The 17,292-nt window shown below is 38.7% G+C and overlaps 1 protein-coding gene across 3 annotated transcripts in view; it reads left to right on the top strand.

Annotated features, from left to right (window-relative positions):
* Positions 1 to 2,560: 2,560 nt before the first annotated feature.
* The window catches only part of dbh (dopamine beta-hydroxylase (dopamine beta-monooxygenase)), a 21,069-nt gene continuing 6,337 nt past the window's right edge, over positions 2,561 to 17,292 (top strand). For 2 of the 3 annotated variants that reach the window (XM_020605989.1, XM_020605988.1), the window contains exons 1-9: positions 2,561 to 3,288; positions 8,561 to 8,707; positions 9,521 to 9,778; positions 10,141 to 10,317; positions 13,162 to 13,264; positions 14,177 to 14,343; positions 15,031 to 15,174; positions 16,685 to 16,723; positions 17,116 to 17,175. In XM_020605989.1, the coding sequence (XP_020461645.1) occupies positions 2,920 to 3,288; positions 8,561 to 8,707; positions 9,521 to 9,778; positions 10,141 to 10,317; positions 13,162 to 13,264; positions 14,177 to 14,343; positions 15,031 to 15,174; positions 16,685 to 16,723; positions 17,116 to 17,175 (1,464 nt within the window). In that variant the 5' untranslated portion in view covers positions 2,561 to 2,919. Of the gene's footprint in view, positions 3,289 to 7,425; positions 7,905 to 8,560; positions 8,708 to 9,520; positions 9,779 to 10,140; positions 10,318 to 13,161; positions 13,265 to 14,176; positions 14,344 to 15,030; positions 15,175 to 16,684; positions 16,724 to 17,115; positions 17,176 to 17,292 lie in introns of those variants that run through there. The other variant, XM_020605990.1, reaches the window with a different exon arrangement.

Below are 17,292 nucleotides of genomic sequence, written 5' to 3'. Positions count from 1 at the left end.
AGCTTTTGTTTTTTTTATATAAATAAAAAATCACTTAAAAAATATAAATTCTAGTTTCAACTTTTTATTTAATTTATATAAGCAGTAAAACACCCCTTGTTTTGCTGTTATAGCTTTAGCATCCCATGATGATTAGTGTTACCAACTGCAACCAAAACTGCATGTTTCAAATGTAATCAATTTTGCACAAACCTAGCAAAGAAAAACATGAATGAACACAGATTTCTGTCATTTACTGTTATACAAATATTAAGAGTTTGCTCATTGAGGAAAAACAGCTGGTGGCGCTAATTCCCCAGTCTGGTGTCATGGAGCCACTGCAGAAGGAGAGATGATGTGAGTGAAACAGTTCCATTTTGCTTTGTTTTCTTTCTTTTTAGCCCTTTTAACCTTCCGTTTTTTTATGTACAGAAAATTCTCATAAAAACTGGTGGAGGAAAACACAACGTGACTTATAGAGGGGGATCCTGTGTAACAATTTAGTTTTAACACTAGAAGAATACAAGTCACATGATGCATATTTCTAAATTAAACTGTGTTTAATCAAATAACTGGAATACTGTTTGGTCTCTGCATCTCTGGTCATACCATGAAGCTGTCATATATAGTGTGCTTAGTTAATTGGAACTTAAAGATGGCAAAGGTGGGGAGGGGTTCAATGGGGGCCATACAGAAAACTGTGACCTTGGGCTTCCCATCAGGTTTATCCAGCCATGCTTTTTGTGAAGCATGTTTGTTGAGTCACACCTCTCCTAACAATTAATGTTGTACATTCTGGTGTTTTTGTTTTATGATTAATTGCATTGAAAGATGTTACTATAATGTTATTTTGTCCTACTACTGGCAAATCTATGAACAATTGCAATTCTGTGAATAGCTAAAACCAACATTTATGTATCTGTGATGTAGTGTCTGTATAAAATGTTGCAGTGCTCACAGATATACAGTATACCTCCTGCAGTGCAATAGAATAGAGGTAGGCTGGAAAAGATGTAGAAATGTGATGGTGTAAAAGATAAAAAAGGAACAATTGTTGGCCATATACAAAGACATACAGAGTCTGAGAGAAAATTATTGAGCCTTGTGTGGACCAGAGACATTTGAAGAACACACAAATCACAGATATTGCCTCAGGGACTCTCTCTCTTTATTACATTAACCAACTCGACACCAGTCTAGGCCTTTCTGTTCTGTTCTCTCTTTTCTGTTCAGATTCAAACCTTTCCCCTTATAAGCCTGTTCCAGAAAAAGGGCACAGTGGTTTTACATCATGTACAAAATTGAATCCCACACATGTAGAATATTTCACCCTACAGCACATTTGATTAGAGTTTAGTTTCATCCAGAATTCACAGGAACATGTGGAATTTATTGACTCATCCCCTTAGAATGATAAAAATAAATGATCTTTGCATTTTCTGTAAAGTGTTCATCCAACATCCATCCTATGTTTGTCACTGTCTGAGTAACCTAATTAAAGCTTAATTGGGTGGGTTGGCAGCTGGGTACTATGGCAGGCCTACAGTCTGCAGGTTTTCCTCCCAACCAAATAGTCAACAGCTAATTAACACTCCATTCATGTAGAGCCAAAGAACTTATCAGGGCAGTCACCTGAACAGGTGGTCATCTGGAATTAAATCTGCAGGCCGTTGGCTCTTTACATCTTTATTCTGCTTTGTTGACTTTACCTCTGTACTTCAGTTTTGGCTATAGCACTGTCCTGGCATTGTACAATGGTCCAACAACCAACACCTCAAAGCTCACTAATTAACTCATCATACTGCATCACATTTGTTTAATCTGTTGCAAAACCAAAGTGTAAAACAATAAGTTGTGGTTTTCTGGGTAAATATGTGTTACATTACTTCTTACAACTCATGGAATCCAACATAAAACGTTATGCTAAGATTAGCTTAGCCAAAGACCAAGAGCAGTACTTAATTTCTCTTGAAATATTTGTCCCATATTTGTTCAGTCTACTGTAACTTGCCTGTTTGTTTTTAACCAACACACACTGACAAACATAAGCACACACACTTTTCTACAGGGGCTTCACACTAACCTTTTAAACCAACCAAATGTGTCCCACTTACTTTTGAAACCCATAACTGACAGTTAGATTAGGTCTTCTGCAGCCTTAGGCGGTGGCTTAAGTATCGGGCCTAATGCATTAATGTCTTGTTTACTCATCCACGAGTTCTTGCTGTCCCCTAAATCCACTTTTAATCAAATACTCGAAAGTGAGAAGTAGAGTGCTTGGAATATCTTTTGTCAGGAAATGTACAAGGAAATATATGATGCGTGCTCTCCAAAGCAAAAAAAAAACAAGACGGAGATGGAGCGAGCAATAAAGTTTTGTTAGTCAAAGCCGATCGTTGTTGATCATGTCCATGGTTGAATTTGGATCAATTAGGGGCTGGCAGATGTGCAGGATCACTGATGACCCCAGGGCTTAAAGAATACAATCAAATTTTCCTCAACAAAGGTAATGCCATTAGGCTGGGTAAAAACAGACAACTACAAAGGGAGGAGTCTCTTAAAAACCAATGAGGGGGATGAGACAGAGGGAGAGGCAGAACTGTTGCTCAGAGGAAAAAGACAATACCCACAAGGACTTGGAAACAGAAAAATCTAAAGACTTGGAAGTTAGTCAGGAAAGTCAAACTTTTCAGAAAATGAGGGCCTGAGAGGATAGAAAGCAACAACCTCTCTCCTCACTGCAAGGGAAAGCAGAGCAGAGCTGACAAGACAAACAAAGCCAGCGAGTGTTTTGAGTTTGGAGGGTTACAGCTTATACGGAAGTACAGTATTGTTAGATGAGCATGGGAGAAAAACTTTACTTGTAACTCTTCAGAATAGACAGGTGAAGAGAAAACGAGAATTTGTCTGCACTGAAGCTTGAGATCCATCACTGGGGCTATGCGGATCTTCAATAAACACCTTCGCCTTCAAGATGTCACCATCGTCTACTTCACTGCCCTGGCTGCTCTAATGGTCATCTTGGTGGCTTCCTATCAGGCACCCACCAACACTGTTGAAGTATCCAGGTCTAAATCAAACCCCTCAACCCCTGTCCCGCATCTCCCTATGCCCTTCCGTGTACCACTTGACCCACGGGGGGAGCTTCAGCTGGCTTGGAACATCAGTTATGCTGACCAGGAGGTTTACATGCAGCTGAGGGTCACAGAGCTCAGACACGGCGTGGTCCTGGGGATGTCCGACCGCGGTGAGCTGAACAATGCTGACCTGGTGGTGCTGTGGGACTCTGGAACAAAGAGCTACTTTGGGGTAAGCAAGCCTGAATGTGTGTGTTCTTTGTATAATGTCTTTCAAATGGCGAATGCAAAAGACTCTATGTTAACTTTATAAATGTCAGGCTGACATACAGCAAGACTTTCCTCTAAAAAGTTAAGTTCTAAACAGAAAGTGCAAAAAAGTCATTCTCACTATCTCCCAAAATCTTTCTCTATGTTCACTTGTCAAATTCATAAATACATGGGGATTGCATGAAAGTCCTTAAGAAGTGGCGATTTCCCCCTTTTAGTGTTACACATCTGTCTGAGCTCCCTGGGGCTTGAGATTGATGTTTTTGCACGAGGAGTCAGCAGACAGCGTGCTTCATGAGCACATAGCCACAAAGGATGTTATCAGACCCTGCTAATTGGAAATCACTCAAACTGCACTAATAGCTGAAGTTCACTGGGGAATCATTAGCAGATATTAGCATATCAAAATTGAATCACGTGCCGATTAAGATGTGTGAAATGCCCCGTTTTCATTTTGCAACACACAAGCCTTTTTAAAAAATCCAACTGAGATTGTTTTCTGTAATTTACTGATACATTTTTCTGAAAAAAAAGAGAAACTACAAAAATCACATTTACATTCCTTTCCAGTCCATTGTTTCCATATTGCAATTATAATGTTTATGTGAAAAAATACAGAAACTGTAAGCAAAGTGAATCCTAATTCACTGCAATTTAATAAAATGATCTAAGATTCTTCTTTCCTGGGCAAACATTCTCTCTCTACTTTGTGTTATGTTTTCACATAAGACCTGAGACTGTGTCTATCCATCTGACTGGTTGTAAATGTTGGTACATTAATGAGCTGAAAAACACTGGGACCTTGAGGGGCCTGTTTTTATAAGATTCACTTTTGGTTTGTCAAAGTCTAGTATGCAAAATTTACTGTATATAAATGTGTCAAAAGCCAGTTATTAATGAACCTGTGTGGTTTCATGACAGTGGCCTGCCTGTTTCAATTCAGAGAGAATGTAAGGGTTGATTTCAGATTCTAAGTTAAGTTAAGTACAGTATCACTTTACCCTCTTTGTTCCCAAAGGCACATTACTCTATTACTCCACCATGCAGAATAATCAGTAAAGAACAATAATAAATTCAGTTTTATACTGTGCTGCAAGACCTGTGTGTGTATGAAGACAAAAAATGGAGTGAAAAAGTTATATACTGGTTGCATTAGGGACTATGTAACTGTTCCTTCAGTGGCTCTTTCAATCTTGTTCACCTTATGGGTCCACTTTAGTACAGTAAATAAAACTTAAAAACTAACCTTAAAATCATTTTATTTTCTGCTGGCAGGCGCCATATGCAAATTCATGCACTGGAATATGAGAAAGAGACAGACTGGGTGTCAGGATCTGCCATTGCAGATATCATATAAAGTCTCAACTTTATTTTTGCCAACTATTACCAATTTTATTATTAATAATAAAACATCTGAAGCTAAAATATGTTTTTGCTTGTGACTGAGAAAGACATCATGCCTTGTAGCATTCATTAGCAGCTCTGTCACCATGGTAATGGGTAATGGAGTTGACACAGTGTAAACTGTATTAGATACCCTTTTGTTTAGTGCTGACTGATAGACTTGGGATAAAACCAGGCATTTTTTAAAACAGAGAATGTGCAGTCAACTGCACATATAAAGTTTTATTTTGTTCAGCAGAGATAAATCACAGAAAAGAACCTTTGCTGTGGGTCTCTACTGTGATTTAATGCGGGACCAGAGGGAGCACACAGGAATCCAGATGCCACTCTAAGGATACACATATATGACATATGAGCATGACATGTCTCATAAGTTCATGTTCAGACAAGACACTTACTGTAGGGATCTACTTTCCTGAAATAGGGCAAAGAGGCAAACGCAAGCCTAAACTCCAGGCCAAGGTGTATATTGACGTGTCAGCAATGTATTGCAGTTTTGGAGACCACCAATGCTGCCGCATATTGGGTGCAACCAGGCACAACCAGGAGCAGCGTGGAAGGGAAGCTGAATACATTGTTAGTGGAAGGAATGCATTTTTAGTAATAGCCAATCAAACCAGCTCCTCTCATCCCCTTTAAAAGCACCACAGGGAACCTGATTTTGATTGATTTTCCATGAGGTGAGTCACAATGACCTCCAACTAATTTTGTCATTCCTCAGTTGTCATGAGAAAAGAATTTATTGTAGAAGTATTGCACATAAATATTCACTCACTATTCTGCTAACTTGACTGACCAGATTTTGTGCATGGAAGAAAGAAAAACTTTGGTACTGTAACTATCATGATCCCCCAAAGACTTCCTGTTTAGCTCTTTTATTGAAGATACTTCCTGCTACTTGTACCCTCAGCTGCCCCGCCTTTATCTTGTCCAGCGATTAACTGATAACTTTCACCTGTTGTTCATTATCTCTGCCTGGTTTTCCTTTATATTCACCTCACCATGATCAGTTCATTGCTGGTTAATTTTTTAATATTTTCACTTGCATCATTGGACAGCTATTATTTGCCTTGTGAGTCATTCTTTGTTTTGTGGACTCTGATGTTTTGCTCTTGCACCTGGTTTGTTTCATTCTTAGTTTATTAGTTCTTGGTTCTTAGTTTCTATACTTAGCTCCTTAGCTTTGCTGTTATTTTGTTTTCTCTAGTTTTGTTCACTCAGGTCTGAGTTTATTTTTGGGTTTTATGCTGCTGCCAAAGGTTTAGTTCTTTTGCTGCTCTACTTGTTGGTGGCTTGTAGCTCTGTTACTTGTTTTGTTACTCGGTTTCCTTATTAAATACTTTTTTTTTCTTCTTCTCAGGCCTTGTGTTCTGTCAGGATTTGGGTCCCCTTAAGTTTAACCTTAGAAGTAACCAGCAGCAATTTTATATATATATCATGACCTACTCAAAGCTGCATCCCCTACAAAGTGTGCCAGTCCCGTTCAAGCATATTCATATATACGGTTTTCCAAAAAAAGTGATTTGAGCAGGTTTTATCACAAACGCACTTTTGAGTGAAAATGAACACCTAAATTGCGTGGTGCTGCCTAATCAGCTGCATCTGTGCTCCCACCTCAATGTAAGCACATTCATTCATGGCAGAAAATGTGTAAAAAATAGACTTGAATTGCAAAAGACTGCATTTGAAGCCACACTGGCAGGAAAATAAAGCCCTTGTGTATTTATGTGCTGGCAATATTGAGGACTTTTCTATATATTCACACACTTTTATATTTGGTTGGTTTTGTACAATTGTTTCAGAATAAACTAGATTCAAATATTTCTGAGCAAAATTTCTGTAGTAGGTGCATGATGGGAGATATTTATATGGACATTAGCCTTTCTACATTATAAACTCTGCCTTATTTCCCTTTGGTTACTCAAATCCCAGTCTACACAATCCTTAACTTTAAAGGAGGGAATAAAATGACCACCATAAAAAGGTCACTGCTGCGCTACAGTCCTTACTTTCACTCATTTTTCTCTCATGCATGCACACTGCTTTTTAAAAAGCCAGGCAGATGTGCTCTATAGTTGAGGGATTTCTAAAATCCTTTTGTAAATCAGTGTATTCAAATCAGGTCATGAAAAGTCTTCATTCTGGTGCATTTTGAAGCACATTTGCAAGTGTATGGCACATTATTTCTAGGTAAACCAATGAGCTGGACAGTAAAAGATGTACTGAATACATTATTGGTGGAAGACATAAGGGATTTATATAGCATAGCTGATTTTTAGGACACCTTCAAGAACTTCTAAATGGATAAAACAATGGCACTCCCTTAAAACTGCAGCTCCAGCTCAGAACCCAAATTAAAATTAAAATAAAAAAAACCTGGCGCAGGTTTCATAGGTTCACTTTTTTTTCCCCCAAGTCTGTCTCAAAGCAATAGCCACATGCCTATCTGTACACTAAAACTGTTCCTCTCTCCCTAAAGCAATTCTAATTTAAGTGATGGGGACAGAAGCTAAAAGGCTGTGTCATGATCCTTAGTGACTTCCGGTTTTGAGCTTTTATTTTGACATTATTTCCAGTGTTTTGTCATGCTAACCTGCCTCAGCTTTACTTTGCTTCTGATTGACCTGTATTGCTTACACCTGTTGCCCTGTCAGTCACCTCACCTCTCTCAGATAGGTCTCAGGTGTGTCTAAGCTTCTCTGTTTTGTGACTCCTGTTCTGTCTCACCTGTGTTTCTGCTCCTTGTGCCTTATTTACTTTTTATAGACTCCAGTTTTTATTTCCTCCTGCATTTGATTTGACATGATCTCTTTTCTCTTTGCTATTTCTGTTTCTTGTGGGTTGCACCCTGGTGGTGCCCTTTTGTTAACACTTCTTTAGCTGCCTTTGTGTTATGTTTAGTCAGGTTTGAGCATTTTGTGTTTCTGTGTACAGGGACTTGTAGTCAGTTGTGTTTTTGTTCTTTTAGCTTCTGAAGTTTCTGTATGTTCCTATGTTTAGCCCTTTAGGGCTTAATTTTCTTAGTTGCTTGTTTTTCATAGTCTGTTTATTAAAGTCCTAGTGTCTTCACCTAGACTTTTGTTTTGTCTGCATTTGGGTCCTCATTCACTGATATATCCACGGATGAGGCTTCAGCATTTTGGATACGGAAATTCAGGTGGCTTTCTTCTCCAGGTGTCGGTTTAATGTTTTTTTGCTTTTTAGTCCCTTAAAATTTAGCAAGTACTTGTTAGAACTTAATTTAAAAAAAATCAATATGACTGTATAGAGATTATGGCAAGTGGATTCTGCACATGACATATTGCCTAACACGTTCTGTGTATAGTGCCCACAGTTTTTAGATTTACTGTACAGGGAATATATTTTCAAAATTGTTGGCTTCAGAATCTTTGCCGACTGTGAAGAACAGTTACATAAGAGGGAGACGGAAATAAAGAGTGATCTTAGGTGCTATTCTGGACAGATATGTGAGAAACATAACAGAAGTGGATAGACTGAGCAAAACCTCCGGGAAGAGTAGAAAAATCTGGCACACTGGATTTGTAAGGGTTTCAAAACACAAACCACAGTAAATTCTTTTCATTAATTGTATCATAATCACTTGGCAAAACCATGTCTGCTATGCCCAGCTGCACTTTCTGTACCTTTTTCTTAAAAATGCAAGTAAAGGCTGTCCACAGTCCAATAGTGTCACTTGAAAATCATGACTATACTGCAAGTTTTGAATTAAAGATGTTCTTAAATATTTTGTTGTGCCTTTTTAATTGTTTTTTTAACATTATGTTTTTATATTTTTAATATTGCGTGGGGTTCTTTGTTTCCTTCATCAGGATGCATGGAGCGACAGCACGGGTCATGTTTCACTGGACAGCCAGCAAGATTACAAGTTGATCGAAGCTAAACAGAAAACTGATGGATTCTACCTGCTCTTCAAAAGACCATTCAGTACCTGTGATCCAAGAGATTACGTCATCGAGGTGTGTTTAGTCTTTTTATTTTTTTTTAGTGTGTGTGTACATATGAGTGGAGGACTTTTTTTTTTCTTACAGTGTGTGTGTACATATTAGTGGAGGTGACTGTGGCTCTATTAGTTTCAATGTGTGAGCATGAATATGAATTTAGTCTTTGGACTTGTTAACAGCAACAATGTTTCTCGCTACGTTGACATACTCATGAGAACCTCAGTGAGAGGATTAGTTGGCGTAGATATCATTTACGTTTTGCATGTACTGCTCAGTCTGTCTCTTATCTTAAAAAGTAAAATAAAATCACACTTTTGTTGAATATTCAGTTGGCAAAGATCTGACAAATAATATAGGATTCTAATCACTTGGTTTCCCCACAGTTTGATATTGCTGGAATCCTGCTCTGGAATCTTCATGTCAAATGTTTCCATCTTGAGCTGTGTAAACTGCCAGAGCAAGCAGAGCAATACACCTGTTGACCAAACTCTCTATATATTAAGGACTTAGCTCTTGAAATTTTTTTAACGTGCCTAAAAGCAAGAGTGATTATTGTGGAGAGCTCACGGTTTCAGGTGTGAACACAATAAAATGCACAAAGTTTGATCAGCTCGGTGACAACTGAAGCATTCATTTTAGTGATTATAGTCTCCATGGTGCCACAAACCCAATGCACATCACTATGACAACATAATGAAAAGCTCTCCATGTTTGTCTTAGACATTTCAGTTAAATAATCATGAGACTATTAACTGGAAATCCAACCCCCTCCTATTCCTGTTCTGCCTTCTACTCTCACGCTCTTTCTTTTCTGAATGTTTTGGTCAGGAGGGAACTGTGCACATCATCTATGGATTCTTAGATCAACCACTTTCCTCACTGGAGCAACTGAACCTGTCCCGGATCCACACAGGAGTACAGAGAGTGCTGATGCTGCGCTCCGACACGCCGCCGCCCACCCTGCCTCCAGATGTGCAGACACTGGATGTCATAGCGCCAAATGTCATCATACCAAATCAGGAGACCACCTACTGGTGCTTCATCCAGAAGCTGCCTGAAAACATGCAGAAGAACCACATTGTCATGGTATAACTGCCTCTAAAATGAAAAGACATGAGCTGCATTGTCATGTTTATAAAGAAGAGACACAAATCAAAGATGATGTATCTACACATACATCAACGCACATCCCCATGTTTCACTGAAAAACACTTCTGGTGCATATATTTCTTGTGCTGAATTATGATCAGCTATGGTACAAAAACATATAGTAGAGTAAGATGTAGAATGGTACTGGACAGTATGTTGTCTTAATTCAATTTTCTCTTTGTTCTGCTGACATGCCTTTCTAAGGTAGCAAAATTGTCAAAACCTTTAATAGTGGAAACTCATAAAAACAAAACTTTCTATTCATCACTTGTCCTTCTCTTTCTCTCTGTTCCTGTCAGTATGAGGCTGTGATAACGTCAGGTAACGAGGCCATCGTGCATCACATGGAGGTGTTTGAATGTTCTCCGGATATCCATGATGTTCCAGATTACAGCGGCTCCTGTGATGACAAGATGAAACCAGGCAAACTCAACCGCTGCCGCCATGTGCTGGCTGCATGGGCTATGGGTGCAGAGGTATGACTGAAAACACACCCCGACACAAATCCTCTGACTTCAGACTTTATTAGAACCCTCCTGTGACTATATTCACTGTTTCCCATGTCCTTGTTGAAGATTTAAGACTTGCTTACTAGGTAAATCATGAAAATAGAGGACCACCTACTGAACACAAATAAGTCAGGTTTTTTTTAAATATACATACAGTAACAGGTCTCCGACTGAAAGAGAGACCAGTCTAGTCTGTTCCTGTCCTTGTATCTATTATAAGAGATAAACAAAAACTCCCACGCGAATAATGTCCAAGCCTAGAACTGTGAACAGAAAACCTTGGAAAGATGATCCCTCATGCAGCTCAAGCCTACTAAGAGCTTAAAAACAATCTGTATGTGGGAAGCACACTCGCATGCAATTATTCCCAAACTTGCTTACATGGACACACCAAACCCCCCACACTAATGAAACCCACATATGTCTGTACTGTATTATTGGTAGCTTAAAAAGATTTTTCCATCAGGAGTTGGTCAAGTCCAAACCAGAATGACAAAGGAGAATGTAAAGTGAACTTAAATTCATCAGATGGCCAGAAACGCCACTCAAATGAGCATTGATGTTGCCTCACAGCTGCTGAATGTGCACATTAGGAGCTGTTTGCTAACATCTTACAGGTGACAGGTCAGCTTTGTGTTATGGCTTGTTCTGTTGCCATCCGGTGGCCTGAAACATTTACATTTGATTACATTTAGGCCAGTAAGTAAAACCAAAATGAATCAGCATTTCCTCGTCACAATTTTATGCTTGGCAATGTAAAGGCAGCTTTAACATATTATTTTCTATCTTATTATGCATTTTTAATTCTCATGGTGGCAATAAAATTAGTGGAAAATACAATTCCCAATTTGTTGAAAAAGAATAAAATCTTATTTAATGTTATGTGGATGTGTTTGCTATATAGCAAAGCATTTAACACTTGGACTTTAACAAAAATTAAAATATTTCCAAGGCTGCTTTTTTCCCCAATATTCTCTAGGAGTCTTGGAAACATTAGTTTCTAAAATCTTTGACACAGACAACAACTCAGAAACTAAAAACTGGCACTCAAGTGGTTAAAAAAGGTCAGTCCATTAACTGAAAATTCAATTCCGCTGAAGGATGCACAGAACTGAGACCTTGAACATGGCAAAGTCTAGAATACATCTTTTCTTCACACAGTTTTGTGGAAAGAAACTTTTTTTTTTGAGGTACAGCATCCAAATGAAATATTCAGTGCAGGAGAAGTGTACGTGTTTTCCTTTTTAAAGCTAGTCAGCCAACTTGTCAGTCAGTCAGTCAGTCTATTAGGCATTAAATCACACCGCTTACATACTTCGGCTACCAACCAGCCGGCAGACCGAGCAAGTAGCCTGCTAGTCACATAAAGCAACGAGGACAGGGAACAGTGAGGCTGTCACCATATTTCCACACGCTGCTCCTCGCTGTATCACAGCCAGCCTGGCCCCTCTCTGACTGGATTATCTGTCAGCCAAACAAAAACAAGCAGGATGCCTTCTGTGAGCTGTGAAGACAAGATTAGGTGGGAAATATTCAGACCTCTTTTATCACCTCCTAATAGTGTTGTTTCAGAAGGGAAATGTGCAAAAGCAAGAGAGGGAGCAAAGAAGAGCGGAGGAAGTTTGAAAGAAAAGGGAAACAGTAATGTACAATGCTGTCAGAAAGCAAAGAGAGAGGCCATCTCAAGAGAAAAAGAAGTGTGTGTGTGTGTGTATTTAGGGGAGAAAGCAAGCCTTTAAGGATTTTACTGCTACAACATGAAAGCAAAATGAAATAAAACAATCTTTCTTCTATGATAAATTGTGTAGAGTATCAGAAGTGGCCTAAGGTGATCATCCATCTGAAATAGGTGAAGGCAGATAATGATTCAGGATTCCTTAATAACGGGAGGTTTGACACCGATGGGGACAGCAGTGAGCTCAAAAAATGATTTTCTTGCTATGACAAGAACACTTCAGAATCCAAGTAGTGAAAGAAAAAGAACAGAGAAATGTACTTCACAAGTTCAACTAAAATCTCAGATGGTGCATCTATTTGAGAATACATGTGTAGAACTAAACTTTATATTGAGCCACCTCATAGGCCCTCAAAAGACCTGGAAAAGGTTCACAAAGAAAGTAGTTAATGCAAAAACTGAAGTGATTTCAATCTATATCAAAATGTTCCGTTTTCCATGTCATCTGTTTAAACATTTCTTTTCAGTCTTACAATCTGTTGCAGTTGGATTCTGTGGGTGGTTTGGACAGTGTGAGTAGGCATCTGGTTATTTTTAGAGCTAGGCTATCTATGATCTCTCCAGTAAGGGAGAGCAGATGGATAACACTAATAGTGATCCCATAGATATCCCACTTTGACAGGAGATGTTTTGAAGTGGATTGTTGAACCCTGCAGCTACTGTGTGTAGATGCACTTCTCTCATCTGGAAGTCTGAAAAACTTCTGTCAGAAATCCAGAGAGGCCAGATATCTTTTCAAACCTTGTCCATGCTTGCACAGGAATACACATTTGGCTGAACTCTCTATCACGGTCTCCTGAATAACTAAAGATTACACTGAAAATAGCCATAGTTCAGCACCGTCCTCAAGAATAGAGACGTGTGCACATCTTCAGCATATTAACCTAAATGTTTTACTCCACAGCCCAAAATCATTAGCATAAGAGTTTTTTACTGCAGCTTCATAGTAGCTCTACATAAATAAGAGGAATAATGAGTCTGCTTTCCTGAATGTGTGTGTGTGTGTGTGTGTGTGTGTGTGTGTGTGTGTGTGTGTGTGTGTGTGCTTGCTTGCTTGCTTGCTTGCCTGCCTGGAGGCTCTTTACTATCCTCCTGATGCAGGGCTGCCAATGGGTGGACCAGGATCCTCAAGGTTCCTACGTCTGGAGGTCCATTACCACAATCCTCTCCTTATATCTGGTAATATATGTAAACATACACTCTATCTTTTACTCTTTCCTGTAGACACACACAAGCAGCAGGGTTCTCTGTATCTCACAGAAGAAGCCCTGGAGTTATCTTCAGAAAATTTCCAGATGAACCTTTTGATCTTGCCAGTACTGTATAGGTCACCGTAATCTGTGCTTTTCTTACTCTGATCTGACCTTACAATGCACACACTACTGTGCATAACTATTCTTTACACATCTTTCTTGTTAGTTTATTGCAGCTGTGTATTTCATCTTCTCCTCTTCCTTTCTGCAGCTGAACAAAAAATTTTACATCAATTTAAAATCCGTGTCATAAAAAAGCAATAAATTCAATTAAGTCACTGTGGGCTCCAAGATGGATTTGAATTTGTTTTGAAGCATTTTTGAGTCATTTTATTACAGTAGCATCAATAAAAGCTAAGTGGCAAAAAATGAGATGAGAGATGTGGGTTAAAAATTAAACCTCTAGTCAGTCAGGGCATCTCCTTGACTTAAAATGTATACCAATCTCAGAAATATTACCAAAACTACCTCCTAACATATTAAGAATATTGCCAGGACACTCATTTTGTTCTTTAATTCCACCGTTGGTAGGTTTAACAGCTGTAATCGTATTTTTGCTGGTCCAAATAATTCAAAATGCAGAAGCATGAGAGCTGACCAGGACCAGATAGACAGTGTAGACAGTACCTGTGAACATTTTAACATTATAAATCTCGCTCCTCTCTTTGCAATTCTACCCTCACAAATGTTATTAAAATGTTTGCTATAGGAGACAAACAGCACCTTTAAATAAAAGGTTTTTTTTATTCATTCACATGGAACATTTTTTCATAGCCTGATTTAAAATAACTCTGGCAATCACGTGTTTTGATACAATATTTTAATATTTTTCATGCAGGTCGACGTGACTCATCAGGGATACGGCTGCATTTCACCCCGAGCCTGAGGCGGTATGATGCAGGGATCATGGAGCTGGGCCTCGTTTATACTCCCATCATGGCTATCCCACCCAAACAACACACCTTCTACCTCAGTGGATACTGCACCTCCAAATGTACCCAGACTGTAGGTGAACAAAAAAAAAAGCATTTATTACAGTCTTTATGGTTCAAATGTTACAAATGTAAGGCAAATGTTTCAGCCAAGGTACCACATATAAATATGTTAAACTTTTAAAGACATTTTCCAAACAAAATCCAAGACTCATTTTTCTCAAACTAGCTGAGAATGTGACTCAGTACTCTATGATTTCTGTTTTTTCCCCACTGTTGTTCAAAGGACCCTGCTGTAAGCCACAGATAGTGGGTCAGTTTTGTCTTGGAGTACATTTCCTCCACAATGTTCAGCCACTGTTCTGGGTTTTAAGGAGGGGAGGTGTCACATTTTAACCATTTCCTTTTTACCTGCTAGCATTAAGGTTTTTAAGAGATGTGCGCCATCTTGTGTATTGCATCATCACTTATTAATCACAAGTACAAAATTTAGAGTTCAATCTCTGGCTTTGCTGCTGCGTTCCAAAAAGTTTCTTTTTTATGTGGGGTGTAGTAAAAAAAGGAATTTCTTTTTTCCAACCCAATTCCCCCTATTTTAGAGTTGGTGATAGCTTGTTCCATCTTACATACAGTGCCATTCACAGTCTGATTCCCAAGTGCCACATGTTTAGCTTTTTGTTCATAGAGCACCAAAAACATTTTTTTTTTGAAGCTTGATCTTAAAAGGCTTGTTTCTCTGTCTGCCTGTTTGTGTGTTTAGGCCTTGCCTCCAGGAGGAATCTATGTATTTGCATCCCAGCTGCACACCCACTTGGCAGGGCGTGGGGTGAGGACAGTTCTGGTAAGGGGAGGCAAAGAGCTGGAGGTGGTACGGGAGGACCAGCACTTCAGTACACACTACCAGGTAAGCAACACAGGGCTCAGTTTTCCCCAGAGGAATACAATACAGGGATCTACCTTTGTGCACTGTATATTTTATTGTATTATATTGGATAAAGCTGTTTTATTTCACTTCTCACTTAACTAAAAAATTAAGACTGATGCTCTCTCTTTTAAAATAAAAAAACAAAAAACAATAATCTCTTGTTAGTTTGTTTTTAATTTTGCAGGGAGTGACCCATTCAGTGTACCAATCTTTAAAAAGCTAAACAATTCCCTAAACAGCTGGGCACTGTAGTAAAAAGCAAACTGTAATCCAACAGAAGTAAACTGTATCGGTGAGGATTATTTTCAGTGGTGGATTGGTTCAGAATACACTACAGAATCTATACTTTGTAATGAAAAAATGTCACCCAATGCAACAGCTCATTTGAGTTTATAGTTTTATTTTATTTTTATTTTTTTTAAGAGTTTTTGGAAAACAACAGTGCTCTATGGCACAGAGGAATTAGCTCCAGTATGTTATGGCTACAAGTCTTGTTTTACTGAATCGATTCATGTTGATTTAGGTCTTTTCATGGGTTTTGAGATGATAAAAATATATAACATCACTCTATTAGTCCTATGGCCGATATAACTCAGGTTACAAAAGCAGGGGCTGGTTAAAAAAAAAAAAAAACAAGCACCTTAACATTTGCATGACCTTGTGTTAAATTAAAAGGGTTGACAATAAAAACCCACACCATATTCTACTTTCAGAAGTTTTGATTGAACACCTTCGTGGCTCAAAAAATTTATTCTAGTTCTTTTCTGATGAAGCTGTCACAAATAGGAGTCATAAATCTAGGACCCAAGTACAGCACAGTATAATCTTCATCCATAAGGTAATGAATAAAAAAAAAAAAGCCATCTAACCATTAACTCAACATCAAAACTTACAAACAATATTACCATTGTTGAGAGACAGCAGCTGACACCTGTTGTTTTATTTATGGGCAATATCCTGAGGCAGGTACACACACACACGAGCAGTGAAGGACACATGCTCAACTGACAGATAAAATCTCCAGTTGCTGCTGATGTCAGACCAATTTGAGTGTACCTCTGTGACACTGGTGTTTCCAACCCTGCAGCCTCATTAGGGCATATGAAGACTTTATCAGACCAATCTCAGCAAAGCTAATGGGCCTTTTAGATGCACAGATAATGAAAGTTGCCCACCCCCCACCCCCACGAAAAGCATTAAGAGCAACCCAGTATTTTATCTGCTGTGTTTGAAACAGATCTACTGTGCACAAAGTGTCCAGTTATGCACACAGTTAAGATGCTAGGGAGAGAAATACAATGTAATGCATCTGCAGTAGTTTACTTTTGAAAAATGGCAGTAAATCACAAATTTTAGTAATTTTTAATCATGTTACAGCCTCGTTTCTAGGTTGTTTATGTCCAAAATTGTAGAACAGGAATCCCAAAAATAAATGTGTAATAAAGGAGCATTTTCCCTTAATACAGTATGTTTGTCTTTTTTCTTATAGACGATCCAAGTTCTAAGGAAAATTGTGAACATTTTACCTGTAAGTATAAAGCTGACAGTTTTCCACTGTGCAGATTTTAAATTCAGACAGCGGGCATTTTCCTACTCTGCACGTTCAGCCAAGTACTCCTGAATGGTAATGTCCCAGATGTATTCCCCAACCCCCCTTTGCATTTAAAGTATTGAATTTGAATATCTCACTGCTTTATAGAAAGCTTAAATGGAGTGGAAATAGGGACAGGCTGTAAAATCAGCACTGAGACAGGAATTTCCCAGGAGTCAGACAAGACAATACCAGAGCAGCTGAGCTCCACAGAGTAGCATTGTGTTTGAGAAAAAAAGATGTTTAATTTTCTATGAGTACCCTTATTTTTGGCTCCATTTGTTGAAATGCAGTGTAATTACTGGTGTGTTTTGTGCTTGACCCTGCAGGGCGACATCCTCATAACAAAGTGTACTTATAACACAGAAGACAGGAGCAAGCCTACAGTGGTGAGCAGCACACAATCAATATTCAGCAGAGTTTTTATACTGCAAAAATGTCACCTTGAACACTGTCAGCAAGAATTGAAGTGTGTTCTCCTTTTATCTCTCTCCTCCTTCCATCTT

This window comes from Monopterus albus, unplaced genomic scaffold (genome assembly GCF_001952655.1).
Source record: "Monopterus albus unplaced genomic scaffold, M_albus_1.0 scaffold75.1, whole genome shotgun sequence".
Lineage (NCBI taxonomy): Eukaryota > Metazoa > Chordata > Actinopteri > Synbranchiformes > Synbranchidae > Monopterus > Monopterus albus.
This window is presented reverse-complemented; position numbering and strand designations above follow the sequence as displayed.